This window comes from Artemia franciscana, unplaced genomic scaffold (assembly GCF_032884065.1).
Source record: "Artemia franciscana unplaced genomic scaffold, ASM3288406v1 Scaffold_1211, whole genome shotgun sequence".
Classification (NCBI taxonomy): Eukaryota; Metazoa; Arthropoda; class Branchiopoda; order Anostraca; family Artemiidae; genus Artemia; species Artemia franciscana.
Window position 1 is genome coordinate 4,360 of NW_027062764.1, and position 16,571 is coordinate 20,930.

The 16,571-nt window shown below is 30.7% G+C and overlaps 2 protein-coding genes across 2 annotated transcripts; both read right to left on the reverse strand.

Annotated features, from left to right (window-relative positions):
* Positions 1 to 12,745: 12,745 nt before the first annotated feature.
* LOC136042392 (man(5)GlcNAc(2)-PP-dolichol translocation protein RFT1-like) lies at positions 12,746 to 13,588 on the reverse strand. Its single transcript, XM_065727371.1, has one exon. It carries the CDS (start codon positions 13,586 to 13,588, stop codon positions 12,746 to 12,748), a length of 843 nt encoding a protein of 280 aa, XP_065583443.1.
* Positions 13,589 to 13,690: 102 nt separating this feature from the next.
* LOC136042390 (man(5)GlcNAc(2)-PP-dolichol translocation protein RFT1-like) lies at positions 13,691 to 14,401 on the reverse strand. Its single transcript, XM_065727369.1, has one exon. The coding sequence runs from the start codon at positions 14,399 to 14,401 to the stop codon at positions 13,691 to 13,693; it is 711 nt and encodes a 236-aa protein (XP_065583441.1).
* Between the last annotated feature and the right edge of the window lie 2,170 nt (positions 14,402 to 16,571).

The window sequence follows — 16,571 nt, forward strand, 5'->3', positions numbered from 1 at the left end:
AGATTTTTTAGTTTTTTTATTAGTTTTTAGTTTTTTTTCTTTTTAGTTTTTTTGTAGTTTTTACCTTCTTTTTAGTTTTGTTAGTTTTTTTTTTTACTTATGTCCTGGTCGTCATTTATACTCCCTGTGTCCCGGTACTTTGTTGATTGCTAATCGAACATTCCTTTTGTCCTGGTCGCTTTCTCTTTGAGTGTCGTCATTTATTTTTTTCTTTTTTAGTTCTTTTAGTTTTTACCTTTTTTAGTTTTTTTTAGTTTTTTAGATGAAAATTTTTTTTAGTTTTTTCCTTTTTTTCTTTTTAGTTTTTTATTGGTTTTTACCTTTATTTTAGCTTATTTTTCAGTTTTTTCCTTTTTTTTAGTTTTTTTTTATTTTTTATTTTTTTTAGTTTTTTACCTTTTTTTAGTTTTTTTAGTTTTTTTAGTTTTTTAGCTTCTTTACTTTTTTTTATTAGTTTTTAGTTTTTTTTGTAGTTTTTGCCTTTTTTTAGTTTTTTCAGTTTTTTTTTTTAGTTTTTTATTGGTTTTTACCTTTATTTTAGCTTATTTTTCAGTTTTTTCCTTTTTTTTAGTTTTTTTTAGTTTTTTTAGTTTTTTACCTTTTTTTAGTTTTTTTAGTTTTTTAGCTTTTTTATTTTTTTTTTAGTTTTTAGTTTTTTTTGTAGTTTTTGCCTTTTTTTAGTTTTTTAGCTTTTCTATTTTTTTGTAGTTTTTACCTTCTTTTTAGTTTTGTTAGTTTTTTTTTTACTTATGTCCTGGTCGTCATTTATACTCCCTGTGTCCCGGTGCTTTGTTGATTGCTAATCGAACATTCCTTTTGTCCTGGTCGCTTTCTCTTTGAGTGTCGTCATTTATTTTTTTCTTTTTTAGTTCTTTTAGTTTTTACCTTTTTTAGTTTTTTTTAGTTTTTTAGATGGAAATTTTTTTTAGTTTTTTCCTTTTTTTCTTTTTAGTTTTTTATTGGTTTTTACCTTTATTTTAGCTTATTTTCAGTTTTTTCCTTTTTTTTAGTTTTTTTTTATTTTTTTTAGTTTTTTACCTTTTTTTAGTTTTTTTAGTTTTTTTAGTTTTTTAGCTTTTTTACTTTTTTTATTAGTTTTTAGTTTTTTTGTAGTTTTTTGCCTTTTTTTAGTTTTTTCAGTTTTTTTTTTAGTTTTTTATTGGTTTTTACCTTTATTTTAGCTTATTTTTCAGTTTTTTCCTTTTTTTTAGTTTTTTTTTAGTTTTTAGTTTTTTTAGTTTTTTACCTTTTTTTAGTTTTTTTAGTTTTTTTAGTTTTTTAGCTTTTTTATTTTTTTTATTAGTTTTTAGTTTTTTTTTGTAGTTTTTGCCTTTTTTTAGTTTTTTTAGTTTTTTAGCTTTTTTATTTTTTTTATTAGTTTTTAGTTTTTTTTGTAGTTTTTGCCTTTTTTTAGTTTTTTCAGTTTTGACGTCACCTGATCCAGTTTTTTCAGGTGACGTCACCTGATCCACGATCCACAGATCCACAGACAACTTATTTTTATATATATAGATAGTTTTTTTTTTTTACTTATGTCCTGGTCGTCATTTATACTCCCTGTGTCCCGGTGCTTTGTTGATTGCTAATCGAACATTCCTTTTGTCCTGGTCGCTTTCTCTTTGAGTTTCGTCATTTATTTTTTCTTTTTTAGTTCTTTTAGTTTTTACCTTTTTTAGTTTTTTTTAGTTTTTTAGATGAAAATTTTTTTTAGTTTTTTCCTTTTTTTCTTTTTAGTTTTTTATTGGTTTTTACCTTTATTTTAGCTTATTTTTCAGTTTTTTCCTTTTTTTTAGTTTTTTTTATTTTTTTATTTTTTTTTAGTTTTTTACCTTTTTTTTAGTTTTTTTAGTTTTTTTAGTTTTTTAGCTTTTTTACTTTTTTTTATTAGTTTTATTTTTTTTTGTAGTTTTTGCCTTTTTTTAGTTTTTTCAGTTTTTTTTTTAGTTTTTTATTGGTTTTTACCTTTATTTTAGCTTATTTTTCAGTTTTTTCCTTTTTTTTAGTTTTTTTTAGTTTTTTTAGTTTTTTACCTTTTTTTAGTTTTTTTAGTTTTTTAGCTTTTTTATTTTTTTTTTAGTTTTTAGTTTTTTTTGTAGTTTTTGCCTTTTTTTAGTTTTTTAGCTTTTCTATTTTTTTGTAGTTTTTACCTTCTTTTTAGTTTTGTTAGTTTTTTTTTTACTTATGTCCTGGTCGTCATTTATACTCCCTGTGTCCCGGTGCTTTGTTGATTGCTAATCGAACATTCCTTTTGTCCTGGTCGCTTTCTCTTTGAGTGTCGTCATTTATTTTTTTCTTTTTTAGTTCTTTTAGTTTTTACCTTTTTTAGTTTTTTTTAGTTTTTTAGATGGAAATTTTTTTTAGTTTTTTCCTTTTTTTCTTTTTAGTTTTTTATTGGTTTTTACCTTTATTTTAGCTTATTTTTCAGTTTTTTCCTTTTTTTTAGTTTTTTTTTATTTTTTTTAGTTTTTTACCTTTTTTTAGTTTTTTTAGTTTTTTTTAGTTTTTTAGCTTTTTTACTTTTTTTATTAGTTTTTAGTTTTTTTTGTAGTTTTTGCCTTTTTTTAGTTTTTTCAGTTTTTTTTTTAGTTTTTTATTGGTTTTTTACCTTTATTTCAGCTTATTTTTCAGTTTTTTTCCTTTTTTTAATTTTTTTTAGTTTTTAGTTTTTTTTAGTTTTTTACCTTTTTTTAGTTTTTTTAGTTTTTTTAGTTTTTTAGCTTTTTTATTTTTTTTATTAGTTTTTAGTTTTTTTTTGTAGTTTTTGCCTTTTTTTAGTTTTTTTAGTTTTTTAGCTTTTTTATTAGTTTTTAGTTTTTTTTGTAGTTTTTGCCTTTTTTTAGTTTTTTTTTAGTTTTTTAGCTTTTTTATTTTTTTTATTAGTTTTTAGTTTTTTTTGTAGTTTTTGCCTTTTTTTTAGTTTTTTCAGTTTTGACGTCACCTGATCCAGTTTTTTCAGGTGACGTCACCTGATCCACGATCCACAGATCCACAGACAACTTATTTTTATATATATAGATATATATATATATATATATACTAGCTGTTGGGGTGGCGCTTCGCGCCACCCCAACACCTAGTTGGTGGGGGCGCTTCGCGCCCCCCCCAAGCCCCCCCGCGCGCGTAAGTCGTTACGCGCCATAATAGTTACGCGCCATTGTAGTTGTGTCCCTATGTCCCACCTGTGAATATAGATATATATATATATATATATATATATATATATATATATATATATATATATATATATATATATATATATATATATATATATATATATATATATATATATATATATATATATATATATATATATATATATATATATATATATATATATATGGTTTTAACTACGTAAAACTTGCGAATATACAACATTCTTTGCTGTCCCATTGTCTTTGCATATAAATAGATTGTCAGGTTTACCGACTCTTGAACATGCAACATATAATGGTCCATGGGAAAACAATCTGTATTCAGATCTATACCTCATGATTCTAATGATTGCCCTTGAGCTTTGTTGATGGTGATTGCTAATTGACCATTCCCTGTCCCGGTGTCCCGGTCGTCATTTACATCCCCCTGTTTCCCCCGGTGTCCCCGTTGTAGTTGTGTCCCTGTGTCCCGGTCGTCATTTATATTCCCTGTGTCCCGGTCGTCATTTGTATCCCGGTGTCCCGGTCTGTATATACATTCGTTTTTTAGTTTTGTTTTTCTCCTTTATTTTTTTCCTTTTTTTTTCTTTTTTAGCTTATTTAGATTTTTAGATTTTTTAGTTTTTTTATTAGTTTTTAGTTTAGTGTCGTCATTTATTTTTTTCTTTTTTAGTTCTTTTAGTTTTTACCTTTTTTAGTTTTTTTTAGTTTTTTAGATGAAAATTTTTTTTAGTTTTTTCCTTTTTTTCTTTTTAGTTTTTTATTGGTTTTTACCTTTATGTTAGCTTATTTTTCAGTTTTTTCCTTTTTTTTTAGTTTTTTTTTATTTTTTATTTTTTTTAGTTTTTTACCTTTTTTTAGTTTTTTTAGTTTTTTTAGTTTTTTAGCTTTTTTACTTTTTTTATTAGTTTTTAGTTTTTTTGTAGTTTTTGCCTTTTTTTAGTTTTTTCAGTTTTTTTTTTAGTTTTTTATTGGTTTTTACCTTTATTTTAGCTTATTTTTCAGTTTTTTCCTTTTTTTTAGTTTTTTTTTAGTTTTTAGTTTTTTTAGTTTTTTACCTTTTTTTAGTTTTTTTAGTTTTTTTAGTTTTTTAGCTTTTTTATTTTTTTTATTAGTTTTTAGTTTTTTTTGTAGTTTTTGCCTTTTTTTAGTTTTTTTAGTTTTTTAGCTTTTTTATTTTTTTTATTAGTTTTTAGTTTTTTTTGTAGTTTTTGCCTTTTTTTAGTTTTTTCAGTTTTGACGTCACCTGATCCAGTTTTTTCAGGTGACGTCACCTGATCCACGATCCACAGATCCACAGACAACTTATTTTTATATATATAGATAGTTTTTTTTTTTTACTTATGTCCTGGTCGTCATTTATACTCCCTGTGTCCCGGTGCTTTGTTGATTGCTAATCGAACATTCCTTTTGTCCTGGTCGCTTTCTCTTTGAGTTTCGTCATTTATTTTTTTCTTTTTTAGTTCTTTTAGTTTTTACCTTTTTTAGTTTTTTTTAGTTTTTTAGATGAAAATTTTTTTTAGTTTTTTCCTTTTTTTCTTTTTAGTTTTTTATTGGTTTTTACCTTTATTTTAGCTTATTTTTCAGTTTTTTCCTTTTTTTTAGTTTTTTTTAATTTTTTATTTTTTTTTAGTTTTTTACCTTTTTTTTAGTTTTTTTAGTTTTTTTAGTTTTTTAGCTTTTTTACTTTTTTTTATTAGTTTTATTTTTTTTTGTAGTTTTTGCCTTTTTTTAGTTTTTTCAGTTTTTTTTTTAGTTTTTTATTGGTTTTTACCTTTATTTTAGCTTATTTTTCAGTTTTTTTCCTTTTTTTTTAGTTTTTTTTTAGTTTTTAGTTTTTTTAGTTTTTTACCTTTTTTTAGTTTTTTTTAGTTTTTTTAGTTTTTTAGCTTTTTTATTTTTTTTTATTAGTTTTTAGTTTTTTTTGTAGTTTTTGCCTTTTTTTAGTTTTTTTAGTTTCTTAGCTTTTTTATTAGTTTTTAGTTTTTTTTGTAGTTTTTGCCTTTTTTTAGTTTTTTTAGTTTCTTAGCTTTTTTATTAGTTTTTAGTTTTTTTTGTAGTTTTTGCCTTTTTTTAGTTTTTTTAGTTTTTTAGCTTTTTTATTTTTTTTATTAGTTTTTAGTTTTTTTTGTAGTTTTTGCCTTTTTTTAGTTTTTTCAGTTTTGACGTCACCTGATCCAGTTTTTTCAGGTGACGTCACCTGATCCATCCATCCACAGACAGACAGACAACTTATTTTTATATATATATATATATATATATATATATATATATATATATATATATATATATATATATATATATATATATATATATATATATATATATATATATATATATATATATATATATATATATATATATATATATATATATATATATTTATCCATCACTATATCTGGGCAGTGAACGACGAAGAAAGATAGCAAACTCTTGTTGAACTCTACCTGAGATCTGTTAAAACCTGTTCCCGTCTTGTAACCTTCACAAAAGGTACTCACACCGTTGAATTACTAAGAAAAAGTCTTACTGTCCGGCGTTTCGCTTTTTCGTCCATGAATGACAGTGTGGACCAGAAAAAGTGCTAGAAAAATATGAAAAAATTTAATTCTGGAAAATGTCGTTTGCTAATCAGAACGGACTGTTCGGATTGCCAACTTAAAAGGTTAAATATGACGCATTTGATCAATTTCTCCCAAAGAATGGTGAGGAATATTTTCAGCAATTTTCAGCCTGCAACAAAGTGGACAAAACCAGTAGTGAATATTAAATTTGTATTTTTATTTTCTTATCAATAATTGAAGACTTGTTAAATTTTTTCCTTTTTTGTTTTTGTTGGAGTACTTGATTTTTACTTCACTCTAGCGGGTTGATGTTTAGGGGTATTGGCTAATTTTAGGCCAAATCTATATTTAAGAGGTTGCGCAAAACTTAGTTGCGCACTGCTCTGTGGATACTGTTAACATGATGCACAAGGTGGCAACAAGTGAAGCAGGTGTGAGCTCCTTTACGTATTTGGAAGGATCAGAACAAACGATCTCTTAATTACTTTCAGAGCAAAGTAAAAGAACTTAATGATCTCATTTATGCAAATGTCCCTGAATGACAAGCTTTATTCGGGGATCATTACTCACGGTTTGAAAAACCCCATTATGCACAACAAAGAGCTTTCCTTCCATGTGTAGAAGGGAAAGATGTTAAATTTGAAGCCAAATCTGGCAGTGGAAGAATCATTGTAGCATCAATTTGCAGATTAAACCAAATTGAGATACATTATGGATCATGTCAAGTTGTAGTCATGACGCCATCTTATCAAAGAGCAAAGCAAATAAGACGCTTCATCTCAGGTTTTGGCTTCTATATGAAAGCAAAGTGTTTCAAGCAGAGGAACTTCAGATAGGTATTTCCTGCATGATTGGACAGGGTGCCCTAGATACCGAGAACATTAAACTGGCTGTACTGGATAAAGCTGGTGAGATGTTGTTTCGGCCTCGGGGTTTTCGCAATCCAATCAACGAAGTATTTCGTAGCCTATCTAGTAACAATAAGCAGGTTTTCCTATTTACGTCAAGATGTAGGCAATAATGCTCCTAAACCAATGAATCTGCGACGTCTGACGTCAAAGAAGTCGCCAACACGTTTATAAAAAATCCCATACATATTTCTGTGACGGAAGAGGAGTTTGTTTTTAATAGTATCCCCCATCACTATATCTGGGCAGTGAACGACGATGGAAGATTGCAGACTCTTGTTGAACTCTACATGAGATCTGCTAAAACCTGTTTCCGTCTTGTAATCTTCACAAAAGATAATCACGGTGCTGAATTACTAAGAAAAAGTCTTACTGTCAGGCCTTTCCTTTTTTTTCGTCCATGGATGACAGTAAGGACCAAAAAAGCGCAAGAAAAATATGAAAAAATTTTATTCTGGAAAATGTCGTTTGATAATCACAACGGACTGTTCGGTTTGCCAACTTAAAAGGTTAAATATGACGCATTTGATCAATTTCTCACGAAGAATGGAGAGGAATATTTTCAGCGATTTTCGGCCTGTAACAAAGTGGATAGCTTCGGCGTCATAAACTTTGTTACAGGAGGTGACGCATCCGTACTTCTTGACATCCAGAATCGTTTCAATGCAAAGGTGGAAATTAACGCTCTATATGACGCTGTGTGTTGAGTCTGGATTAGTCTGTGTGAGGGAAAGCCTCGATAAAAAATTGAAATTTAGATCATCCACTGTTTGTGTTTTATTTGTGTTGTCGACCAATTTGTGCTAATTATTTTACAACACCGTATTCTGTAAAGTAATTTCTTTCATTGCCTTTATTACTTGTCTTTATTAAATGTGCAAAAATGCAGATACTCGGAAGTGTCAACCAGTGAAGAAAAGTGTCTTGAACAAAGTGATTGATGTATTCAAATTTTGTTCATAAATTGCTGCATAAAACTTTATGATAGATAGTTTAGTTTTATTTATGTTAAACGGTTCCACTGTTTATAAAATATTGAACTGTCTCTGAAAAGAAATAGGAAAAACGGGTGGCTAAATTACTCCTCCATTGGCTTACGCAGTTCACAGTTATAATGGGGTGGGTGGGTGCTGGCCTATATGTTACAGGTGGACAATGATGAATGAGTTAAAGAGATTAGTTCAAGATTTGGGCAAAAAGACAATTGACCAAGTAAAAAAATTCTATGTCTGGAAGAAATGGATAAATAACTTTGGAACTGCCATCTCAAGAAGATGCACAAAATGCAGTAACAGTTTTCAGTGAAAAATCAGATTTGACAAATTATACCCCTAAACACTCTACCGAATAAAAAATGCTAGAATGATTGTTAACAACATCCCTAGGTGAAATGAAAAAGAACACCTACGAGATTCCCTTTAGAATCACAATTTATATGTGTCAGAACTAGCAGTTAAAGGAGAAGCATTCAAAATAGTGACGATTATTCACAAAGGAGAAAATAAAACCCATGCTGTTGTTGAAGTCTGCCCAAAGATGCGTAAATGTATTAAAGACCACCGTAACTGAAATTAGGGTTCATGTTGCACGAATGTGAAGATTATATCTACCTATTAAGATGCTACAAATGCTGTTTCTACGGACACGAAAGCAGTGAATGCAAAGGAGTTAACCTTTGTCCGTTTTGCTCTGGAGAAAATGAATATGTGTCATGCTCATCTTCTCGACCCTCCTGCCGACCAAGTCAGTCAAAAGGACTTTCAGGAACCGGACATACCTCGTACAACATAAATAAATGCCCTTCCGTAAGAAAAATAAAGGATTTAATGGAAAATCGTATTGAATATTCTTGTGAATAGTTTTGATTCAAAGAGTGGTTTAAAGTTCCTTCAAGTCAACTTGCAACATTCTTATAGTGCAATGGTAACATTAGAAAAGACCCTAGATGATTATAAATCTGATTTAGTACTTCTACAAGAACCATATGCGAGTAAATCCGAAAATATTTCGTGCATACCATCACATCATAATAGCTTTTTTAAATTTGATCCTGGTAAGAGGTTTTATAGTGCAGCAATATTAGTTAAGAGTGGAATGAAAGCTGATATTCATCATGAAGATTCTCGAAATGAGTTGGTTATTATCTCTCTATACCTTAAGAGTAGAACAATTAAAGTGTCCTCTTTATATTGCCCTCCATCAGTGAATTCCTTAGCCTGCCAGTTTAATATCCTAGACAATGTGAAAAATATATCTCACTTAGTTATAGGTGATGATTTTAATGCTAGAAGCCCACTATGGTCCCAAAGAACAGCTACAGACATTCGCAGTAAAGAATTAGAGGATTTTTTAGCTAGTAAGAACCTAGTAGTGTCCAATAATCCCAATAAAAGTACATAAGGCATAAGTGGAAACACTAGCCCCAACGTTGCCGCAGTTAGTGCTTCCTTGTTATCATTCATTGAAGATTGGGTCGTCCTTTCTAATCATGTATCAATGTCTGATCACTTATATGTTTTGTTTAAACTAAAGTTTGAAATAGGTTGTAATACTTGTTATAACCATAATGATTGTAAATTTGACTACAGGAAGGGAGATTGGAAAAAATTTAGTTCAGTTCTCTTGAATAGAATAGATAGTGTATATCTATTCTGTACTGTGTAGTGATATACTATGCCGCTTTTTACTTAAAATGAAATTGATTTAGCTTTAGATAATTTTGCGGATTTTATAATACAAGCAGTGTTAGAATCAATACCAACACAAAAATGTGGTCCTAATTCCAAAAAATATGTAAGATGGTGGAATCCACATTTATCTGCAAAAAGGAAAGTATATAGATAGGCCTTACGAATTCATAAAATATTGAGAACATGGGAAAGTGACCAAAACATAAAGTACACCGGGAATAGTTATCAGTTTTAAAAGCAAAACAGGATGACTCGAGGAAATTTTGTGAGAATAGAGGAGCATTGGACTCTTGGAATACTATTCATAAAATAATAGGATCAAATAAACCTCCGATTAGGCTTATTCATGTCACTAAAGATGATGGTTCAATAACAACGTTAGCTAAAGAGGCAGGCAAAGTAGTTTTCCAGAAGCGATTCGGAAAAGATGGTGTAAATAGTGATACCCAATATCACACAAAATTAAGAAGCGTAGTTACAGACTTACTTATCGTAATCTGTAATACAGCGTATTACAGATTACTTTTTGCAGATAAATGTGGATTCCACCACCTTACATATTTTTTAGAATTAGGACCATATTTTCGTGTTGGTATTGATTCTAACACTGCTTGTATTATTAAATCCGCAAAATTATCTAAAGCTAAATCAATTTCATTTTAAGTAAAAAGCGGCATAGTACATCACTACACAGTACAGAATAGATATACACTATCTATTCTATTCAAGAGAACTGAACTAAATTTTTTCCAATCTCCCTTCCTGTAGTCAAATTTACAATCATTATGGGTATAACAAGTATTACAACCTATTTCAAACTTTAGTTTAAACAAAACATATAAGTGATCAGACATTGATACATGATTAAAAAGGACGACCCAATCTTCAATGAATGGTACTAAGGAAGCACTAACTGCGGCAACGTTGGGGCTAGTGTTTCCACTTATGCCTTATGTACTTTTATTGGGATTATTTAACACTACTAGGTTCTTACTAGCTAAAAAATCCTCTAATTCTTTACCACGAATGTCTGTAGCTGTTCTTTGGGACCACAGTGTGCTTCTAGCATTAAAATCTTCACCTATAACTAAGTGAGATATATTTTTCACATTGTCTAGGATATTAAACTGGTAAGCTAAGGAATTCACTGATGGAGGGCAATATAAAGAGTACACTATAATTGTTCTACTCTTAAGGTATAGAGAGATAATAACCAACACATTTCGAGAATCTTCATGATGAATATCAGCTTTCATTCCACTCTTAACTAATATTGCTGCACTATAAAACCTCTTACCAGGATCAAATTTAAAAAAGCTATTATGATTTGATGGTACGCACGAAATATTTTCGGATTTACTCGCATATGGTTCTTGTAGAAGTACTAAATCAGATTTATAATCATCTAGGGTCTTTTCTAATGTTACCATTGCACTATAAGAATATAAGTCCTTTCATGCTGCATGCAACATCACCAAAAATCAATCCAACGAACATAGATGGGTTTTTCCAAACGGTGTAAAATCATTAAATATCTCTAATCCAGTCCTAAAATGAAGCCATATGCAGTTGTAAATTTATTCTAAATTCAGAGGTATATCAATGAATAAATACTCTGCACATGTATTGTTGAATAACAAAATTTAGCTCATTTATAAAAAGAAGATGTCCAAATCGCAAAGCTGTCAAACAGATGTTGAGGGGTTACCTAGGGTAAAATCACCGATGATTCCACAGTGCAATTTTGGAACCACTGTCAAAATTTACCTTCAAACAGTATAACTCTCCTTAGTTGTGACTTGAAATGCCGTCTCTTGAAGCATTGGTTATACTTTGACAATCCAAAATATGGACACTATATCCTATACAACCAGATAAGAAAAGAACGTTCAATTCAATCAGTTTTCAGTTTTTGACACAAAATGAGCTCCGAAATTTTTTTTACCAATGCAATATTCTAACTGTCATAACTTCGTTATTTTTTGGCAAAAACGTTGAGATTAGTACCAATGCATCAAGATGCATCTGAGCTTCTCTAAAATGTAGCCATATTGTTTTTTTCTTGATCAAATTAAATTAAAATGGCAGCTAATATTATATTGATGAAACTATGCTTCAAGTATTGAAACTGCAGCAGTGAATTCAAATTTTACGAAATTAAATTCATGAAAACTGTTCACAAAGTATAATAGACAAAGATCGATGCTTCAGATGTTCCCTAGAGGAACTCCAAAAGAATTACACTTACCAAATTTTGCTACATCTGCCTGTTACTTCTGATGTCATTGCAGTTAATATCAATAGCTTCATCAGTTCCATAGTGCCTTTCCATCATACAAACCAAAAACACGGAAAACAATAGGGAATATTGGCTACACTCCCGCCCAGCTAAAGCCAAAAGCTTACCAAGTTCTATTTTCCAACATTTCAACTAGCAGAAATCTAAAACTTTTTCAAAGGAGAGGAAGATACTTGAAAGGCCCCATGGTAATCTCTGAAGGCTTAAACCAAAAAACCCCAACAGTTCATTTGTTATTGCAGATACACCTCTTCGATAGAATGGATATACACAAATCTTTGGATTTGGTCTGACATCAAACTTAATATTCTATTTAATTTAAATAAATTTTCAAAAAGGCTGTTGGGTTACGTACATATTCAGAAAGATGACAACGCCCGTCGTACTCCAGACTATCTTGATACGAAATGATAACAAGTTTTTTGTTGTCTCGTGTAGCATTTCCAGCAAGCTCAAGGACCTTGGCAGCCAAATACTCCATCACTGATGCAAGGTAAATGGATGCCCCTGCACCAACTCGCTCTGCATAGTTGCCTTTTCTTGGAAGATTTTGAATCCCATCTACTACGAATACTCGTCAGAGTGTAACCCTCCACAGGATAAAATCTATCAACAGCAAAATGACATCATTTTTATTAAATTCTAAAAAGGGCTTTTTCCAGATTTGCTTCTTATTCACTTGGACTTAAATTTCTCACATTTATCAATATAATTTTAAAAGGGTGTCATTTTTCATAGGGTTTTTGATGAAAAAATTGTTCCGCTGGGAGTTTGCAAACTGTAAATAGAAACCTTGTTGTTTTTATTTACATTTAAATAAAAAAATATTTGTTTTTTTTTACTGAAAAGTAAGGAGTGACATCAAAACTAAAAACGAATAGAAGTCACTCCGTACATGAAAAAGGCTGAACCCTCTTCAACATCCCAATATTTACGCCAAAGTTTTTTTATTGTTTTAAAAAGTAGAGCTGTGAAAAAGGGTCTAGCTGCGTAAATAGTGGGGCATTGATGAGGGGACAGCACCTTTCAGCCCCTTTAAGAGCGAGCTATTGAGGACGTTTAATTTCTACTGCAAGGATAAAAATTTAAGAATAAAACGAGAACAACTTCGATTAGAGCATCACATTTCAATTTAATCCACTCGTTGATGTTGTCTAGTTAGTGCTCGTATTGTGGACTGGACTCTCATAGGAAGAAAACTGAGTCTGGACAAAACAATGTCAAGTGATTCTGGTTCGTTGACGACAATCACCCAAAGAACACCAAATCCACAAAGAACGCCAGAAACCAAGGGTGACAAAGTTGGCAAAAAAGGCTCTGAGGAAACAAAGTACGAAACGAAAGAACAGAGTACGAACGAAAGCATCAAAGCAAATATTTCCCACTTCTTTGGGAATGAATTCTTTAAAGGTGAATAGGGCGTTTCTTCGTATTGCTTGTTGATCAGGTAACAACTTCGGGCAATCCGTAAACACAGAGTTACTGCGTTTGCAATAACCAGGCCAGGACTAGAATATAGGTATACAAAACATAAGGCAGATACGATATATACGCCAGACGTACAGACCATGAAAAAGCTGCTCATGTCTAACTCAGCTTTACTAACAGTTGCAGTTGCGTAGCCCTCTGTGACTCCATTCAAAGCAAGAAGTAATATCAATCCACAATTTAACTGCATTAAAAAAGGACCCACACTACTAGTAAGCGTTTCGCCTCCGTATAGAGCCAAAACGGTTTTGGCGATAGGTACACCCAAAAAAACAGCACTCAGTCCGAACAAGGTCATAAATCGAATGAGAAGAAATAAGACATTGCTGGCTTCAGCAACAGCTTTCTCATCCTGCTGTTCCAAAGGGACTCTTTGAAGTTTTTTCGTAAAATAGAAGTTGGCGGCATCTTCAATGGGGAGAAGTAAGAATCTAACAGCAATTGATCCGAGATTATTGACAATGTCAAAAACACCTTGCTCTGCCATCGTTAGAAATGATGTGATTGTCATTAGATACTTCTCACCTTCAGTAAGGGCTTGCTTCGCTAGTCCCTGAACAAAGAAACTCCAAACTAGTTTGGCAAGATGTCAATCCAAGACTTCCTCACCAGCTGAAAACTTGGGTAAAAATCCTGATAAACTCTGAATTGGCAATGCTGGTTCATCATTCTTCTTTCTTCTCCAAAATTCATAATAAAAGAAGCCCCAAAAGCCACAAAGATATAAAATGGAAACCCCAACTTGTCCAAAGTAACCTGCTTCAACGGCATACTGTGGTGCCAGATAAACAGTTACAGCCATGCCTAACACCCGAAGTAACATTCCCAAAGAGTCTATTACAACTCGTAATTTTATGTACATAAAAGCCTGTGAAAAGACATAGACAGGCTCAAAGAAAGACTCTAATATACAGCTAAAAGAAATGCCAAGGACACTGGATCTATATTTTTCAGCTAATTCACCCTCCGGCCATGAAAGAACATTCAGCCAAATCCAGGAGAATACACAAGCTGATATGATCGTACTTATGACTGTCAGCCATACCAGGTTGATGACTTTTCTCCAGTCATCTCTTTTTGAGCAAGATTGACAGACTCGTCTAAAAGGTTCGCGGCTGACAAACAAGATAGTTGAAAACAACAGGTAAAATCTAACATTTAAGAGACCAAGAACACCGACATCAACATAATGAATGATGAAGGCATTGAGAGCAAAGGTGATTATCCGAAATGCGATCTGAAGTAAAATGTTGTAAGAGGCCGATCTAATACTGCTGTCCAAGACTTCCTTGGAATCCATTTCTAGTATGAAGCTTCACAGGTATACCAGAAAAAACAATTCCCAGTTCTAAGGCTAGATCATAAGTTTATCAGCTTTAGATTTTAAATGCAGCAATATGTAAGTCTATCCATCAACCCTCAGAAGATCACTGATACTTATACCCCTATATACTTAATATTTTCTGCTCTTTATAAGTTTTACTGTTTCTTCTTACTTTCATTTGAAAAAACTTGTTTTTTATTTAGTTGCTTATTGTTTTCAAATTCCCTTCTCTGACGATAAATTTCTCTACGGAAAGATTCTCCCACGAAACCGAAATTAGTTAAATTTGCGGAACTAATTTTTGTAAGGCATAGTAACAGAACAGCCAAAGAGGATAAAACAGTTTTTATGAAATTGAACGTCACAAGTTCAGCAATGATCAAATGACTGAAAGGAATGAATGAAAAAATATTCAACCCCCTCATATACGTAATAATTTTATTGGTTTTAAGTTGTAATATTGTTCCTTACTTTCCTTTGAAAAAAAACACGTTTTTTTTTTTATTTTTTAATAACAACCACAAGCCGACGACAAACAATATCTTTGGTTTATTATCACATAAAAATCAAAATTATGGAGCTGTGCTTAAAATAAAATTAAATGATAAGATTGGCCCAAAAATAACACAAAAAAATTATTATCTATTTTGGCCATTATTCAGCAAAATTTGAACTTGAGCGTAAAGAGCGAGGTATTCACGAGAGGGCGAACTCCCTCATGTACGTAATATGAAAATCACAAAGGCATTTTAATTAAATAAATACCTCTTTTGAAATTACTAAAAATACGTTAACGTAAAGAGCAAGGTATTGACAAGGGGACGAACCCCCTTAGATACATAAAAATTTCAGTTTCTTTTAAGTTTTAACGTTGTTCCTTACTTTCAGTTGAAAAAACTTGTTTTTATTTAATTTCTAATTTTTTTTATTAATGCTGAAAAATCCAGCACCACCTTGATGAAAATTCTCTTCCTCCATGAAAAATTCCTCCATGGAAATATCCTCCCGTATAAAACAGTCCCCAGACCCCCCCCCCCCCACCGAAAAAAAATCCCACTGAAAACGGCTGTATGCTTCTCAATACCCAATACTATATGTTAGTAATGAACAAAGTTCATAACATGCAGCCCTTCCCTGGGGGACTATGGAAGATTAAGTCGTCCTCAAATACTTAGTTATTAGATTTTTGTATATGCTCAAGAAAATGGTTATCCCAAAATTTGATCCGGGTACTTTTGGTTTGGTCACTTAAAAAGACCACGAGAACTTTAAATTTCCGTTTGAATGAGATCCCCTGTGACATTTTTGGACCACTAGATTGATACGATCCTCCTCGGAAATCCGATGGGTAAGACTAAACTTGATGAAACATATATGTATGAAATTAGCATAAAACTCCAATTCTTTTGATATATATATTTGTATCAAAGTTCCGTTTTATTAAGTTTCGGTTATTATTGAGCCTTGAGCTTACTATTTAAGCCCCTTACTAACAGTTCAGTACTATGAACTGTTTGATTCAATTCATTTATTTGAACGTAACTTGATCAAGTAATTTTCATTTTTACTTATAAATTGTTTATATATACTGATATTTTTGTCTTTTTCCTTTTTGTATGTTATAGTTTTTTTGTTGTTGATAGAGTTATTTAACAATAAAAAAATAAAAACAAAAAAAGGAGATGAGTAGCTCTTAAGGCTTCCTCACATTGATTTAGTCCCCTCCCCTCAAAAAAAAACTTACGAGGTCTATGAATTAATTTACTATGTTGGCTCTCTTTATTTTCAAAGTGGTAAGTCTCAGTCCTATTTAGAAAGATTAAAACTTGGCACGTGTTCCCTCAGATAAAACTATGTTAATTCAAAATGCACCATGCAGAATGCTTTCTGAACCTAATATTTATATTTAACGCTTGGATGAAAACTTTCTCGAAAACATATGGTACTTAATATCCGTATTGAAAATTAACCTTTTTTACTTAATTTTACGCTATTTCAGCTTAATTGTAAGCATTTCAGGAGTGTAATTTTTTTTTTACACTCCTGAAATATTTGTCTGACTCACTGACAAAAATGGATATAAGCTATTTTTTATGCAATTTTCTACTTTTTTGTGTAACTCCTCCTCCCTCCCCCCCCCTAAAAA

What these genes read in the sequence shown, in the direction of transcription:
- LOC136042390 (XM_065727369.1), bottom strand. Translation starts at nt 14,401, where the DNA reads ATGGATTCCAAGGAAGTCTTGGACAGCAGTATTAGATCGGCCTCTTAC.
- LOC136042392 (XM_065727371.1), bottom strand. Translation starts at nt 13,588, where the DNA reads ATGGCAGAGCAAGGTGTTTTTGACATTGTCAATAATCTCGGATCAATT.